Here is an 18283-nt window from a genome sequence, read left to right as displayed (position 1 = left end):
TAGGTTAAAGTTGCGTTTGGATATAGCACATTCTAATTCATATTATAATAAATTTTTAAAAAAAAATAAAAGGAAAAAAAAGAAGAAGAAAAAAAAGAAAAAGAAACAGAAAAGAGTAAAATATGAACAAAATTGACTTTATTAGGAGCTTCCTTTCATGCAACTGAATTAAAAGAAACCAAAGACTTCCTGTAAGAAAACATAAAGGTTTCCCTCCTTTTTAAGACAATGTGCTTTTTATTACAACTTCAGCAAGCATTTTTTGCAAATCTCCCTTGTATTTTACTTCTCTACTGAAATGTTTTCTTTCCAATAATATTAATTAAAAAAACGAACTAAACATTGAAGGAAAGTTTAAGGACACAATACAAAATATCTAACAGTTGAGAAGATGATCTATAGAAGTTTCGAGATCAAAAGATGTCCTTTTTTTTTTGTGTCCGTGGGTGTCCAAAACCAACTTACGCGTCCTTCGATTAATCTCATAGACCCGTCTGACCCTACATTTTAATGTCAAAAAAACTCGTATGATATTAAATCCTAAATGGTCACCATGAATTGAACTCATGACCTCTTAGATCAAAAGACGTTCCAAATGGAAGGATGTTTAAGATCGATTGTCAATTTGAATGATTATGATTTCAAGAAAACTTCCAGAGTGGATGGTCAAACTCAAATTAGACGCCCATGAATCCTTCCTACTGACTAGAATACAATTTGCATCTAACATTAATAACCTGGAGTGAAGTTTTAGCAGCTATCACCTAAAAAGGACCAAGCCTTGTCAATCTAACTGTCATTCTCTAAACAATTTGTATCGACTCTGTCAAATAAGTGATCAATAACACTACCATCAAGAAACGATTTTTGAGGTGTACTGTTCTTCACATGCCGATGATATCCTCCTCGATGAGCACGCATTTGGGTGTCAGCCGATGAAGGAAGAAGAAAGTAAGAAAGTTGTGGACTCCTGCAGAGAATTTCAGAATAAAGTGTATCAGCAAGATATTAGAAACTGTAACCTCTACATTAAATGACTGTAAACGGAGACCATATGTGAATCCCACAAAAGATTATGTTTATGACGAACAGAGCAAATAAATCGCTTTAATACAACAGCAACTCAAAAACTCTGGTTGCTGTTCATGAGGAAGGAGAAGAGTGACGTTGCAAGTTAGTGCAAGATGTATGTATGTAGCTACGAATTCAATGCACGTACGACAGTTTTAAGGAACATGAAAAATTACAAAATGTAGGGTCGACTGCACAGGAAGCCTCTGGATCAGCCAACTCATTGTTAGGAGAAGGGTTCAATAAAGTATGAAAAAAAAATTTACAAGAGAAACCCTCCAACAGACTAGGGCTCCAGAGTTGCACATCCCTTCTCTCAAGCCTAAATTGAACTTCCCTATTAATGACAATAGAGAGACAACCTCTGTCGTTTCCTAATTGGACAATGAACGGCGGAAACTAAAAGAAAAAGACATTGAGCTCCCGACTACAATGGAAAATCAGAGAGATCAAACAATTTTTTAATGAACAAGTGAAATAGCCAAGGAAACATAGAGCAGATAACCCACCCACCGATCTTCCCAAAATATGTTTCCTTCTCGTCCCCCACGTACAATGAACCAAATGGGAGGGGGGGAACTCCAAGGAAATATCCTCCCCGTGTTCCGATAAGTGTCTTTTAACTCTATTGAAGACCAATCAAAAGGATGAAAACCAAATTTACTAACAATAATCCTATGTCAGAGAGAATTAGCCTCAAGGGTGAAACGCCAAATCCATTTAGCCAACAGAGCTTTGTCGCGAGTCGTAGATTCCCAATGCCAATTTTTCTATCAATTATTTCCATTAAGGCAAATTTTGTACTTCACTTCAATGCAGTGTTCTCTTATTCCCTTCAAAAGAAGATAAAAGCTAACACCTCGTTTAGTAACTATTTCGTTTTTTCTTTTTGGTTTTTGAAAATTAAGCCTATTTTCTCCCCAATTTCTTACATTGCTTTGCATCTGTCTTAAGTACAATGGTTAAATTCTCAGCCAAATTCCAAAAACGGGACAACTTTTTTGAAAAGCTACTTTTTTCAGTTTTCAAAATTTGGCTTGGTTTTTTAAACTATTAGTAAAAAGTAGATAACAAAGTAAGAAATTTAAAGGTGGAAGTAGTGTCTATATGCTTAATTTTATTTTTTTTTTAAAAAAAAAAAACGGTTACCAAACGGGGCCTATTTCTCTAACGGGTTAAGGATACTCGAATACAACATACAGATACATACCTAAATCAATCTTCACCTCATTTTGAATTGTGGATTAAAGGAACACAAAATCTTCCTCCAATATACGACACTAGTATTTTATTTTTATTTTTATTTTTTTTTCTTTTTTGAAAAGGAAACGAGACCTTTTATTGATATATTGAAAAGAGTCTAATGCTCAAAATATCATGAACAATAATAAAGAAAATTACAACTTAGATAACTCAGAGTTATATAGTGGAAATAAAAACGCTCTAATTCAAAACTAATATCCTAAATAGAATAACTAGAAAAAGCAGAACTAATATCCTAAATAGAATAACTAGAAAAAGCCTTGGATAGAAAACACCATGAAGAAGCAAGAAGATAAATTGAATCCAGACAAGCCAACCAAGGGAGGGAATTATCATAAAAACCCTCTAATTATGATCAAACTAAATCTCAGACAAAAGAGCTTTAACTGCAATGGACCACAAAATCTGAGACTAGAGGCCAAGTGTGGACCAACCAAAATATGAAGGATGCTCATCACCAAAATATGAAGGATGTTCTCAACGAGCTAAACACAAAGGACAAATAGTGTTTGAAGCTTGTGAAAGCATTATCCAAACAAGAAAGTTAATACACTTTGCGCATTTGGCTTTCCAAATAGCATGATAAGCTTAGCCATTGGGGACGCAAAATATAGATGTTTAGAGAATGATTTAACTGAGAATCTCCTAGAGGAGTCCAAAGACCAACGTCTTGAATACTGAGAAGGAGAACTGTTTGCGAACTAAACAGCTTAGCAAAAGTTGAAAATCTGAAAATTCTTCTTCATTGAGCGACTTTTGGAAAGTGAGATTCCAAGGGCATGTAACTTCATCCCAATGAACAAAAACTGAACTGAACCATTGGGGAATAATGCGCCATAAACGTTGGTAACCCAGCACCAAATATTTCATTGAATCTTGAATTTAACGGATGACGTAAAACCACCTATAAGAAATTCCAAAGGAGTTGAATTGTTTTCATCCCACATAATTAGAAGATCTGATTTTCCAAAAGCTTCAACATAAGTCCAGCCAAACCCCTGAACTCCATAAAGATTTGATAAGAGATTATAAAAAAAGTGGTCGCTTTGTATCCTGAATCAAAACCAAATCCGGATGTTGAAACTTAAGAAAATGCTATAATGCCGTTTAGACTTATTACCAATACCATGCAATTGTGACAAAGCCTACCCTTTGATCGTACATATAGATTTTACACAACTATTTTCCCAAATTACAGCAGAATGTCTCTATTTCAGAAATAGATCTTAAAAGTTTCATGAAAAATTGTCAAAATTAACCCCAGAAGTTTTCATCTTCCAAAACTAGCACTCTTTTAGAAAGTTCGTTAAAATAATTGTTCTCGGTCTATCTCGACCAAGATCGACCACCGAAATCTCGTGCAGGATTAACACCGAGATTCTATATATTTCCCAAATCTTACTTATTTTTTTGCAAAATTTGATCTCCCAAAATTTAAAAATCACAGTGCATTCACCTAACATTCATCTAGAAAATCCATTTGGATAAGTAAATCCATTTGAAAATTCAAATAATTGTGGAAACAAAATTGGTGAAAGATTTAAAACATTAAGTAAGATTTGATATAAGATTTGGTAAAAATAACCAAATTCGGATAAATTTTGAAAAAATATAAGATTTGGTATAAGATTTGAAAAGATTATATACTATTTGAAAAAATTAGTAGAATCTCGATGTTAATCATGCAAAATTTCGCCGAGAAAGCCCAAAATAATTAATAAGATGAAAAGGTTTATTTTTTTGTCCACATCTCGGTCGTCGATCTCGGTCAAAATGGACAGAGAAAAACCATTTAAATAAATTTTTTAAAAGGGTGCTAGTTCCGAAAGATGGAAACATTTGAGGGTTATTTCTAATCATTTCCCAAGTTTCACCTATCAAGCAACTAGTGGAGAAATGTCAAAGACCTCATTACCGCAACTGTAGCATCTTTTTATACTTCTGCAAGGGAAGACAGCTACTTCTCCACTCGAATGTTTTCCGATAAGTGGCGAACAAAATTGGTGTGCATAGCATGACCACCCTGCATTGAGATAAATCCCGCAATCTTATATATATCCCTAAGAAAAAGATGGGAAAAAAAAGAAGAAAAAGAAGGGTTGCAAAACTTATTCCCTTTGAGCTTCCCAAGCAAATCCACGAACATAACTTCTTTCAAAAACGGAAGATAAACCAAAAGAACATAAAAACATAATAAATTTTAAAAGAAAAAATCAATTTGCACCCTAAACTTTGGGAATTACATAGATTTAAACTCAAGTGTATCAATTAACCATATCCTTCATATTTAGTTCAAAAGAATCGTACAAAACATATAATTGTTTCAAATCACTGATTGATCCAAAGGCACAAGTTGATGAGTTATGATCATTTTAATTATATCAATATTTTAACATTCCCCCTTGTTGACTTGAAAATTTGTAGAAGACCCAACAAGTGGAAATCAATATTAATTTGAGAAGAAATGACTTTAAGGGGTTTAAACACGGGATCTCCAAAAGCATAAGTTGATGGGTTGTGGTAAATTTAATTGTTTTTTAAACAAGAAATGGTAAATTTAATTATATCGACACTTTAGCACACCATCTAGTCACATGCAAGGTTCAAAAAAGTAAGATATGGATATGTTAGGCCTCCAGTCATACTTTATTATCGACGAAGGGGTAAGAAGGAATAGAAAATGTCAATGATGGTAGGAGTGGGGACCACGGTTAGTTCAAGGAAAGAGTTTATGTGTGTGAGGGGGGGAATTAGTGGAAGTTAGTTTTTGGCTGAATATCTTTCTTGAGAGCAAGATCGAGGAATTTGTATCTTGCCCTAGGAAATTTTCTTTCATTGTTTCTTTCATTGAATAATATGAGGAACAATACCTTTCAAGATATGCTATGGGTACTAGAGGTTCAAAATTGAAAGTCATGGCACACCATTCCTCAAATAAAGCACTTCTTTAATTCGATGCAGCTTCTAGAAACAAGGCGTAGTAGTAAAATGCAAGTATGTCCAAGGAGGGCATGATATTAACAAATCACAAAGAGGCAAGAATGTATCAGAGAAATGAGGAAACAATAGAAATATATCTTAGACGGTAACATCAAATTCATAAATTCCTATTAGCTGCCGACGGCAAGAGAATTAAATATAGGTATGACATCATCAATATATTTAAAAAGGGCAAGGACAGAAAGACATAGAAGAGCAAGGAGATCTGAGAAGATACTTCGCTCTCTTTCTCACACACAACACACCATAATCATCAATACCTTGCTCTTATCATGCAGGCAACGACATGCATGAGGAATAAGTAAAAGACATGCACGTAAGAAACAACAAAACAAGTTTAGATTGTGCTTTAAAGAATTCTTATAATCTGGTTTGAAGTATAATCCTATACCTAATAACCACATACTAAAGAAGTAAATCACAAAGAACTTACCTTGTAAGCCACTATGTGTGCCACCGGAATCCCTTGACTGCCCAACTGTGCAAAAAGTGAGAGATCGCCAATAAAATCTAAAACCTTGTGGCGACAAGGTTCATCATGGAAACGCAATGGGGGATTGATCCAACCTTTGCTGACACTGGAGTTGATAGGAAAAGGGAAATCTGATTAATTTCTATATATTTTAATTTAGTAAGACTTCTCTATTTATATAATAAACACATATATATATTTCCAAAATACACCAGTCTCTTACAACGTAACTTACGTATAACTAATCCATAATTCAAACCAAACTAGTCAACATTGCCATCGGTCTTTTCACAAACAACTTGGCAACTCTCTATTACTTTTTCCATCATTGCATTCTCATTTATGAGTTGACAAGAAAATATCTTCTTAATTAAACGACTATTTTCTTGAACCAGAAATGAAACTTGACTATTGCCAAACTACACAAGAGAGAGAGAGCAAAAATAAAAAATTAAGGGATCCCAAATTAAACATATATCATGAAAAGCTCACCAGCAAAAGGTTTGAGAAGAGAACACCAAAAGAGGAGGCCTTTAATCAAGCAGACACAAAACGATCTGGCCAAAGAAGAAGCGTCCATGCAAAGAGACAGATTTTTTTCCAAGCAAGACTCCTGAAAAACTCCCGAAGATTCTAATAACTACTTAACAAAACCTCTAGTTGCTGGTGTCGAACACTAAATATAGAGAGAACAAGAAAATCCACAATCCTCCAAACTTCATAAATTTGATCCAGAAACTTCCAAGAAAAAGAGGAAAGCTATCAACAAAGAGCTAACGAAAGAAAATGAACCAGGAAACCTTGCTCCAATAGGAAAGAGGCTCACTAATATAACTCAAAATCATGTAGTAATGAGAGCAAAAATCCTTGCTAAAACGACTATATAATCACTATTTTGGCAAAAGCCAAGGAAGCTTGAGGACGTCCTCCCTCTCAACTTGCTCAAAGAGCTACAAATTTACAGAAATGGCAAAAATTAAAAACGTCTAACCTCCTACCCTTGCTCTAATAAGAGAAAATTCTAATAACAGAAATATTTTATGGTCCCACACATGTTGGGTTGTATGTCCTAAAACTGCCAGTTTGTAATGTTAAACATACTCTACTATCTATTGAGGTTTATTCAATAAAATTGTTGTTGAATATATGAATTGCACTTGTAAAGTCTAAATATAATAAACTAAAGATCCATGGTTATTATTTGAATACATGAACTTTGTGTGGAGACATAAGAGTCGATCAAGTTTAGTAAATAGCCAAAACGGTCTATAGTATATGAATAAGGTTGGGTACCTTATTCTGGTAAAACTATCGAATCGAATGCGGCCCACTCTGTAGTTGTTACAATTTATTGTAAAGTGCTACAAACGAAGTAATCCTGATTCGTTCATGTATTGACATGAGGAGCGGGGGCATCCTATACAATAAGTTTGCATAAGATCGGACCAAGAATTAAGTCACTCTTACTTTATAACCCTGTTGACTGACTATTTCAAAGCGATGACCTAGGAAACTTGACCTTAATCCTGAGCTAACTATGAACTCCTGTTTATTCGGGATTATCCTTAAATTTGCATGGGTGAGGGTTAGCTCAACAGCGCTAGCTCAATAAGCCTCTCATTTTAAGGGTAAGACCGGGTAGATAGTTGGGGACATAGGGTGCAAGACGGAATTCACTCCTACCCGCTTTTAGGGATAGTAGAGAGGTTGTTCCCTTAAGTGCTGACTCCAGGTCTTGAACAAGAGGTCCCACCCTCTCATGGCCCGAGAGGGACTCGATTTAGTGATTGGATCACAAACCAATTGTTCATTAGAGGATCAATGGGACTTAAGGAGCAAGATGTAATCTCGGAGTAAAACAGCTTTTGACCCAACCATTGTTACGAAGTGTGATGGGTTAACTTACTAATCATGGTTATATCGAGTGGACATAATATATCTACAGTGAGGGGTGTGCAACTACTGGGCTTTAGTGGAGTGACCCGGTAGTCAACAAATGGTGGTTAATTAGTTTAAAGAGTTTAGCCGGATAATCGTGGATCGTTGGAGCCCATGATCTATAGGTCCATGAGATCCCCCTACATATCGGACTAAACCTTAGAACAGTGTGACGAACGAATTTGAAGTGTTCAAATTTGGTTTTTGGAACAAAGCGTTAAATATATACAATATATTTAACCTAATGTTTAATCGTGAATTAAACATGAAGAGAGTGAAAATAGGAGATATTTAAATAGATTTAAATATCAAGATTATGATAGTGATTCATATTGATTGGGATTTGTTGAAAAAAAACAGCTTGTAACCCTAGGGGTATTTTAGTAATTGTGTGTACACTAGGGCTTCCCACTAGTCTATTTATTTGGCCTATTCTCTTGTACTTTGATTATCAGAATTAATAATAAAAATCAGTCTCTATCGTGGTTTTTTCTCCCTGATCTAGGGTTTTCCACGTAAATCTTGGGTTCTTTTCTTCCTCTTTTTTCAACATGGTATCAGAGCATGGCGACGAAACCCTAGCCATCATTGATGAAAATAGACCAGATTCTCCATTAGCAACCTCCATTGGAACTAGCTGGGAAGCCGATATTGCCAAAGTCGTTCGGGAAGCCGTGGAACAATATCTCCAAGCCGCACTGCCCAAAATAATTAAATCTGTTTCAGACCCAAACCCTAATCGGCCAAGTTCCAGCCGTTCTTCCCCCAGCCGAACAGCAGACAGCCCAGTCGCTCGATCCACTCCAGCCGCTTGATCCCAGTGTTCTCCAGCCGTTCGACAGATCGCAGCCGCTTGAGCCATTCGACAGATCGCGGCCGCTCGAAGTGGGCACAAAACGTCGAGGTAGAAAGTCGAAAGCGATCTCTTTTCGCGTATACGCAATCTCGAAGCCTGCCTTCGACCTTCAGACGGGATGCTCTAGTTGCTGCTGGCAGCTCTTAGCTGAACGCCTTGTTTTGCCCTACAGCTAGTGGAGACACCGACTAATAAGATTGACGACAGGAGAACACATGTCGTGCTCGAGACAAATTCTGATTTTCTTACTCATCCTTCTCTTCTTTCTTAGAGGCTCTTCCCACCTTTTAGTAACAAAATATGTCTTTCACCATCGATATCGACACATCTGAGATCGCCAAATGTTCAGGAGTTCCTCTATTTAATCCTTTTCCTTCTTCTTGTTGCTGAGCTAGTAGGAGCCATCCTATCCCAATAGCGTATATTTGGAGCTCAATATAAAATCCTATTTTCTTGCGAGACCCGTTCGGATAAGGGAAAACTCCAGAGATTGCTACGAAGTCAGATCCTTGTGTTGACCCTTTCCTGAACCAGAACCGGGGTGAGAGGAAAAGGGGATCAAAATGTAAAAAGCACAAAACCGCGGAAAGTGCCACCCGGGTTTATAGACCAATCAACCAGGAAAGAAACACCAAACATATCCCAAACTTCTCGCTCCCACCGGCCGGCTGATGGAAATAGATTGACTACCGGAGATATTCGTGTTACTTCGTCTGCACTGGTTTGTACACGAATGCGTGAGTTATACCGAGTACTCAGTAAATTATAGACCACTTCAAATCTTCGTTTTCGAGAGGGATAATCAACTCCGCAAATATCGATCGAAACTTGAACCCTTGTATAGGGAAGTAGTCTGTAGCGGCGATAACAAAATGGTGACCATGACTAGAAGAAGAATTGGATGGTCGAAAGCGGGTGTGAAAGAAAAGCTAGACCTCTTGAAAGGGTAGCCGGATCCATTGATAATCTGGCAATTATTGATGGCCCAGCCGACCAGATCGCAGCGCTTCCAGCCACACCTTGACCCCAGCCGCACCTCCTCGTCGGTCGACCCCGCCGGTGCGACGAGCCCGTCGGAGCAGATCTTGCCGATCGCAATTTCTTATCAGCGGGCATATTCAACGTGTTTCCGGACAGCAGCTGTGGTCGAACCATTCCAGGAGAAGCCGGTAAGTCCTTATGCGCCCATCTTCTGCCCAAGTGGGTCGATGACACTAGCAGTCGGATCTGCAGATCAGCCTTGCCGATGGTCTACAAGTGATCTCCAACGGCATTTTGCCCATCTACAACAGCAGATTGCAGATTTCGGGACGGTTCTTGGGACAAACTCTCAACCTGATTTTTCGGCCAACATACCAGTTTACCCTGAAAACCTGGTAAATTCTTTCCCTATTTTACCCACTACAAATATCCTGCATGGTTTTCCTCAGCTGACAGTACCACCATCCTGAGTACAGTTGGAATCAGTACTATCGCCCAGTCAGGCAATATACAGTCTTTTGGTCTTGTTAGTGTGAACAGTAAAAAACCTTGGATTGTTGACTCAGGGGCGACGGATCATCTTACTGGTACCTCTGATCAGTTTCTCTCATATTATCCAAGTGCTAGTAACGAACGAATTAGGATTGCAGATGGGTCGTTCGCACCTGTTGCAGGAAAAGGGGATTTATCTCCGTTTGAGGGTTTGGTTTTGCGGGACGTTTTGCATGTTCCTAAAATTTCATATAATTTGTTATCCATCAGTAAGATTACAAGAGATTTGAATTGTCAGGTAGTTTTTTCACCCGACTCTGTTTTATTTCAGGATCTAAGCTCGGGGACAACGATTGGCACTGCCCAACACGATGGGGGACTCTACTTCCTAACTGATGATGCTTCCTCTAGGAATGATTATAGGACTAGCCTTGTCTCCTTAAATTTTTCTACCTCTGAGAATGATTTTCTGTTATGGCATTACCGCTTAGGGCATCTGAACTTTCAGTACATGAAATACTTATTTCTACATTTATTTCGCAATATTAATGTGTCTTCTTTAAAGTGTGAAGTGTGTATTCGTGCCAAACAGAGTCGTGTCTCCTTCCACTCCCAGCCCTGTAAACCATCCAAACCCTTCACTTTAGTCCATAGTGATGTTTGGGGTCCCTCACCAACCACAACCTCCACAGGGAAACGCTAGTTTGTCACATTTATAGACGACCACACTCGGCATACTTGGGTCTTTCTTCTCACTGATAAGTCCGAGGTGTTATCTATATTCCAACAATTTTATGCCACTGTGGAAACCCAGTTTAATGCCAGGATTGGTATTTTAAGAAGTGACAATGGGCAGGAATTCTTTAACGCTTCCTTCCAGGAGTTTCTTGCATCCAAAGGGATTATCCACCAGAGTTCGTGTGCCTACACTCCCCAACAAAATGGGGTTGCCAAGAGGAAAAATCGTCATTTGGTGGAAGTTGCTAGGTCCTTAATGCTATCCACATCACTCCCGTCTTACCTATGGGGTGATGTCATCCTTACTACTACTCACTTAATCAACTGAATGCCTTCCCGAGTCCTCAATTTTCAAAACCCCTTAGACTGTTTAAAAGAGTCCTCCCCTACGACTCGTTTAGTCGCCGATGTACCACTTCGAGTTTTTTGCTGTGTTGCCTTTGTTCACTCCCATAGTCCAAACCGCACAAAATTTACCCCCCGTGCTCAAAAATGCGTCTTTGTTGGGTATCCACTCCATCAACATGGGTATAAATGTTACCACCCACCCTCTCACAAATATTTTGTTTTCATGGATATCACCTTCCTTGAGGATCAACCCTTCTTCCCTGTTAGCCATCTTCAGGGGGAGACCTCTAGTGAAGAGACTAACTGGTCCACATATACAGTTCCCTTGGAGTCTGCCCCTATTCCCGAACATGTTGGGCCTATCCTTCCTACCAATCAAGTCCCATGGATAACATACTATAGGAAGAATCTCAGGAAGGAAGCAGCGTCACCTGTTGCATCTCCGGCTCCGGTCAATGAGTCAAACCCGACATCAGTTACGTCTATTCCTGAAATTAATGAGATTGAAATTAATGAGATTGATACTTGTACTAATGAGTGCAGAGAGGAAAAAGGAGGAAAAGGTGCTGACAGCACCACTATAGCAGATGGGAAGACGACAACAAATGACGATTCAGACACAGCTCTAGAAAATGTGAGTGATACTAAAGATAATGGTGAAAAAGGTGTGATTTCTGAAGATGAGAAATAGGAAGAGGAGACTAGTGATCACAGTGGAAATTCTAACAGTTTGAAGGAATATGATGCTTCTCTTGATCTTCCAATAGCCCTGAGGAAAGGTATTCGGTCATGTACAAGGTACCTTATGCATAGTTACATGACATACAATAACCTGTCATCTGAATTTAGGGCCTTTACCACTAGTTTAGATGTAGGGGTGATATCAAGTAACATACAGGAAGCAATGGGAACTGAAGTTGGAAGGCTGCTGTTATGGAGGAGATGAGAGCTCTGGAGAAAAATGGAACGTGGGACCAGGTGATCCTACCTAAAGGGCACAAGACAGTTGGGTGCAAATGGGTTTTCACTATAAAGTACAAGTCAGATGGGACTCTTGATCAATACAAGGCCAGGTTAGTTGCCAAAGGGTTTACTCAAACCTTAGGGGTAGATTACTCTGAGACATTCTCTCCCGTAGCTATTGATATCAGTTGCAATTAACAAAGATTGGCCTCTGCATCAACTGGATGTAAAGAATGCCTTTCTCAATGGAGAACTTAAGGAGGAAGTTTACATGAATCCTCCTCCCGGATTTGAAGTTCAGTTCAAACAGCGAGTCTGCCGGCTGAGAAAGTCGCTATATGGGTTGAAACAGTCTTCGAGAACCTGGTTTGACAGATTTGCCACCTTTGTCAAAGGACAAGGGTATACCCAAGGGCACTCAGATCATACACTTTTTACAAAGAAGTCAACTTCAGGGAAGGTAGCAGTTCTCATTGTGTATGTTGACGATATTGTGCTCTACGGTGATGATGATGATGAAATTGTGAAACTCAAAGCAAAGATGGCCAAAGAGTTTGAAATTAAAGACCTTGGGAAGTTAAGATACTTTCTCGGAATGGAAGTAGCCCGGTCTAGGGACGGAATCTCAGTGTCCCAATGGAAATACATGATTGATCTTCTAACATAAACAGGAATGACTGGGTGCAAACCTGCTAACACCCCAGTTGAATATAATTCAAAGCTCAGCAATACTAGTAACAGTGTTCCGGTCAATAAAGAAAGGTATCAGCGGTTAGTTGGGAAATTGTTATACTTATCTCATACGAGACCTGATATTTCATATGCAGTGAGTGTCGTCAGTCAGTTTATGCAAACTCCTTGTGAAGAACACATGATAGCAGTTGAACGCATCCTACGATATCTGAAAGGTACACTAGGTAAAGGGTTAATGTTCAAGAAGTCTAATAAACGCTGCATTGAAGCCTACACTTATTCTGATTGGGCAGGGTCTGTTGTTGATAGAAAATCAACATTAGGGTATTGCACCTTTGTTTGGGGTAATCTTGTGACCTGGAGGAGCAAGAAACGGGGAGTTGTGGCCAGAAGTAGTGCAGAAGCTGAGTATCGGACCATGACTTTAGGAATATGTGAAGAAATCTGGTTGATGAAAGTGTTGTCAGATCTTCATCAAGACAATGAGCTCCCAATGAAACTATTTTGTGACAATAAGGCAGTAATAAGCATTGCAAATAATCCTGTTCAGCATGACAAAACAAAACACGTTGAGATCGACCGACACTTCATCAAGGAAATACTTGACAACGGAAGTATATGCATTCCTTATGTTCCCTCAAATCAGCAAATTGCAGATGTGCTCACAAAAGGGTTACTGAGACAGCTTTGATTACTGTGTCAGCAAGTTGGATCTTATTGATATTTACGCCCCAACTTGAGGGGGAGTGCTGAAAAAAACAGCTTGTAACCCTAGGGGTATTTTAGTAATTGTGTGTACCCTAGGGCTTCCCACTAGTCTATTTATTTGGCCTATTCTCTTGTACTTTGATTATCAGAATTAATAATAAAAATCAGTCTCTATTGTGGTTTTTTCTTCCTGATCTAGGATTTTCCACGTAAATCTTGGGTTCTTTTCTTCCTCTTTTTTCAACAGGATTAATGTTGGATTTAATATTAAATTAAATTAATTAAATTGTTTAATTAATTATTTAATATTAATTTAATTTTTAATAATTTTAAAATTAAATGAAATTGGTCAAAATCACATTAAAAGTCAAATTGTTGACTTGGTCAAAAATGCAATGAAAGTCAAATTGTTGACTTTTGACTTTGAAGTTAAAAAGTCAAATTTGTTGACTTTGGACTTTGAGAGTCGAACTTTGACCTTTGATCAAGTTAGTGGAAATATCCAACATTTGTGAGTGGGAAATGCCAACTTTTGCATTGCTAAGTGTTGTCTTCCTTTGAAGACACTTGACCCACTAAATCCCACTTTGAGTTAGTGGATTTTTTAGTGTCAAATTCTCATCAAACTCAAAGTTGCATGTTTTGCGTGTAATGGTATTTAAAAGGAAAAGTTTCTTGATCCTAAAACCTCTTGGCCATAGTGGAATTTAATGAGATTATGTGATAATGTCATAACAATTTTCTCTCAAAGACTTAGTTTTTTCCTCTCCAAATTAGTCATTCACCGAATCCCACCATCCCGTCCTAAGGCCAGAAAATAGTCGGGAAGACCCTCTGGTGGTCTACGAACCGTTCGTGAGAAGATTGGAGCTAATTTGGAGAAGCTTTGGGACTACAAAGGTTGTATTTTTTTTTCCCTTCCTTTTACTTTATTTAATTGCTGCTTATCCTTTGTAATTAACCTATCGTTTTTCTTCCATTGTACATGTGTTCGTTCCATCAATTGGTATCAAAGCATGCTTAAAGTACTCAATTTTGGTTAATTTTTGCATATGGTGGCTATTGATTCATGAGATGAATAGTTGTGTGTGCTAAAATGGATAATTTCCGTTTTGGCATCATTTTTCTCTCTTGGGTTGTGATAATTATTATAATTGCCCGGTGTTTTATGGACTTTAATATGTCGTGAAGGGTCTGTAAATTTGCTAATCATTAGAGCTATTTTTAGGCTATAATTGCTCGGTTCCAGCAAAGTGGACAACATCAAGTTGGTGCAAAATTGCTCATAGACCCAAATTGACTCCCCAGACCCGATTCACGACCCACGACCCGACCCGGACCGATGATCCAACCCGTGAGGCAAAGCTAATGCGTGTGGCTATCCTAGACCCGGCGACTCGCCCGCAACCCAACCCATTCGACGCTCCAGGCCCAGCTCCACATTGACGGCCCTAGCATACGCGACCCAGCCCAGTTCGTCCGCTCCGTGTTGAAGCCCAGTGCGCAACGGCCCAAGTCGTTCGTTCTGGCCCACATCTACGTTCAGCTTCGCAAGTCATCCCACGCCAGCCCAAGCCACCTGTCCAACCCGTTGTTCTGTCTGACCCGCGTGCCTGGTTTGGTGGCTCAGTCGATCCAGATGGTCTGGACCGATCCAATTCGACTAGTTTGACTAGTTTTGACCGGTTTTTGGCAGTTTTTGGGCGGTTTTGAAGTTTTGAAGGCCAGTTCAAGCGTTTTTCAAGTGGTTCGGGCTAGTTCAAAGTGTTCGGAGGCGATTCGAGACTTGTAAAATATGGTTACAAACTCAACCGGTATATAATCATGTCTAAGGCTAGGGTACTTAAGTTGATGGTCTACGGAACACCTCCTACCTTGGGATTATAGCCAAATAATTGAGCATTGTTAACCGGTTTTATGAACACACGTGAACAGTGTGAAGTATTAAAATTGGTTTTTCGCCTAGACATCGTAGGTTAAATCTAATTATAAACGTTATACTTGGATAAACTACATAGACTTACGTTGTTTAATTAGCCGGAACATTCCTAAATTTACCCAAAAACAAATAGGACACTTCAGTGGGAGATTAATAACATAGAGGATATGTTGTTCTTAGCTCTCACGTCCCTAAAAGTTCCACTGTGAGATCCGTGCAACATTTCGTGTCACCTTGGAAGTGACCTCCATTCGGAAAGTGATTGCATGGGTCAATAGCAAGGTGAATAGGGAAAGTAATTCATAGTAAGTGGGTGAAGGATGTGTGTCAACGTGTCTTGCGGTTTCTTCCGTTGGTTTGGACCGTGAGATTCCTATGTTGCACCTGCTTGTCGTCTTTAAGTCGGCATTAGCTAGTTGCTAACCACGACTATCCCCTCGGTGGGTTGTAACATAGGACTCGGAACAACTCAAACTCCAGAAATGGATAGGATTTCTTAGGTCGTGTCCCAACTTTGACTCTCCAATTCGGTAGCATCGTTGGGGCCGCTAATCTCTGAGATCTAAAAATTGAGGGTTACACTTACAGAATTACTAAGTATTAGTAAGTTCTTGACCGAAAACGATATGCGTGATACATAGTTCATAATGCAGAACGCATTTAGTTCATCCTATTAGCTCGGCTCATCCAAAATAAGTATGTTAAAAATTTGAAAATCAATTATAGACACTATTATAATTAGATCTGCTCTTCATAGACAAACTTGGGATTTGCGATCCCAGGTAAGATCGGTTCAGGATCATGGATCAAGAACCTACTGGTTTAGGTAAATATCTAATGCGTTCTCCGACCGAAGAAGTCATTTTTGGGGGAGAGACTATGCTTTTTTGGGATCTGCGTGCTCCTTGGTTAGAACCACTAAGGGGTCCTAATGGTTTGGACTTGAGTACCAAGAATTCTCTTTCTTTATCATCAATCGAATCACTGTTCGAGACCCAGGATTCTATTTTATCATCAATCCAATCCCAATCACCGCTCACATTTTTACTACTGCTGAAACATGGAAGAATTGAAATCTTTGTCGACGGATGCTCCTATTACACTCGTAGTCTCTGAAGGATGAGGGGCGAAAGCCTGACGGAACAATGCCGCGTGGAGGTAGAATGCCTATAGGTCGTGAACTTCTTTTCCAATAACTATCGGAATATGAGTTATTCTAGAGATAGTATTTAGTCAAGAATGTCTTGCTTTAGTGAAGGAGTATTTGACTGCCCTTCGGTAGTACTTATTCTGACTCACTATAATATCGTTGCAAATAAAATAATGAAATTTGGGTACATTATTACTTTGCTAAAATTTGATTGGGTTTAGAAGCAATTCACTAATTAGAATTTGTTTATAATTTCAGCAGGTTGAATTCTTCAAATTTACTCGCTTCCGACACTTTTAACGGTAAATTAACATGGAAATTGAATATACTAGTAGTTGATGATTTAAACTATGTTTTAACAGAGGAATATCCTCTATCTCCCAATTCTGTTACTGACCAGAAGGTACAACAAAGTAAAATATGATTTACTTGTCATTGAGACATGCTTGGTGAAAAATGATAAGTTAACCTAAATAATGGATTCATAAGCAGCTAATCATATATGTACTGTTGCTCAGGAAACTAGTTCCTGGAGACAACTTACAGAAGGCAAAGCAATCTTTAAGGTAGGACTGGAGAGCTTGTTTCGACTTAAGCAGTGGGAGATATAAAGTTATTTGTTGGAGACACATTTTACTTGAAAATGTTTATTCCATTCCTTCTTTGAAAAGGAATTTAATTTCTGTCTCATGTTTGCTAGAATAAAATTACAAAGTTTCTTTTGAATATAATGAAATGTTCATTATCTCAAGAAGTAATATAGTATGTTCTGTAAATCTAGATAATAACTTATATGTGTTAAAACCGACTGAGGTAAAAGCTATTTTGAATATAGAAATGTTTAGAACGGTTGAAACTCATCAAAAGAAAAGAAAAGATTCTCCTAATACCCATCTTTGGCACCTAAGACTAGGTCACATTAATCTAATAGGATTGGGAGATTAGTTAAGAGTGGACTTCTAAATCAGTTAGAAGATAGCTCTTTACTGCCATGTGAATCTTGTCTTGAGGGTAAGATGACCAAAAGATCTTTTACTGGAAAAAGTTTTAGAGCCAAAGAACCCTTAGAGCTAGTACATTCAGATCTTTGTGGTCCGATGAATGTTAAAGCAAGAGAAGGGTATGAATATTTCATCAGCTTCATCGATGATTATTCAAGGTATGGCTACATTTACATAATGCATCATAATTCTGATACACTTGAAAAGTTCAAAGAATATAAGGCAGAGGTTGAAAACCAATTAGGTAAAAAGATTTAAAACACTTCAATCAGATCGAAGTGGTGAGTACATGGACTTAAAATTCTAGGACTATTTGATATAGAACACAGAATTAAGTCACAACTCACAGCACCTGGCACACCTCAACAAAATAGTGTTGCAGAAAGGAAAAATAGAACCCTGTTGGACCTGGTTTGTTCTATGATAAGTTATGCTCAGTTGCCAAGTTCTTTTTGGGGGTCACGCAGTAAGGACTGCGGTGTATATATTGAACATGGTTCACTCAAAAAGTGTTTCAAAAACACCTTACGAGTTATGGAGAGGACGTAAAGGTAGTTTACGTCACTTCAGGATTTGAGGATGCCCAGCACATGTGTTGGTGCAAAATCCAAAGAAGTTGGAACGCCGTCCAAAGGTATGCCTATTTGTAGGCTCAAAAAGACAAAAAGTG

At 38.4% G+C, this 18283-nt stretch overlaps 1 protein-coding gene across 18 annotated transcripts in view; it reads right to left on the bottom strand.

Annotated features, from left to right (window-relative positions):
• Positions 1-606: 606 nt before the first annotated feature.
• Positions 607-18283, bottom strand: part of LOC120081346 (putative UDP-3-O-acyl-N-acetylglucosamine deacetylase 1, mitochondrial) — a 33516-nt gene continuing 15839 nt past the window's right edge. For 10 of the 18 annotated variants that reach the window (XM_039036121.2, XM_039036115.2, XM_090315698.1 and 7 more), the window contains 3 exons: positions 5768-5912; positions 4250-4357; positions 607-970 (listed from right to left, as the gene is read on the bottom strand). In XM_039036121.2, the coding sequence (XP_038892049.1) occupies positions 4292-4357; positions 5768-5912 (211 nt within the window). In that variant the 3' untranslated portion in view covers positions 607-970; positions 4250-4291. Of the gene's footprint in view, positions 971-2407; positions 3239-4241; positions 4358-5767; positions 5913-6298; positions 6420-18283 lie in introns of those variants that run through there. The other 8 variants (XM_090315696.1, XM_039036117.2, XM_090315704.1 and 5 more) reach the window with 5 other exon arrangements.

The sequence above is a fragment of the Benincasa hispida genome, chromosome 7, assembly GCF_027475165.1.
Source record: "Benincasa hispida cultivar pf3 chromosome 7, pf3_genome.v1.1, whole genome shotgun sequence".
In the NCBI taxonomy this organism is placed as follows: domain Eukaryota; kingdom Viridiplantae; phylum Streptophyta; class Magnoliopsida; order Cucurbitales; family Cucurbitaceae; genus Benincasa; species Benincasa hispida.
The sequence above is the reverse complement of the archived record's forward strand: the minus strand, read 5'-3'. Positions and strand labels throughout refer to the sequence as shown.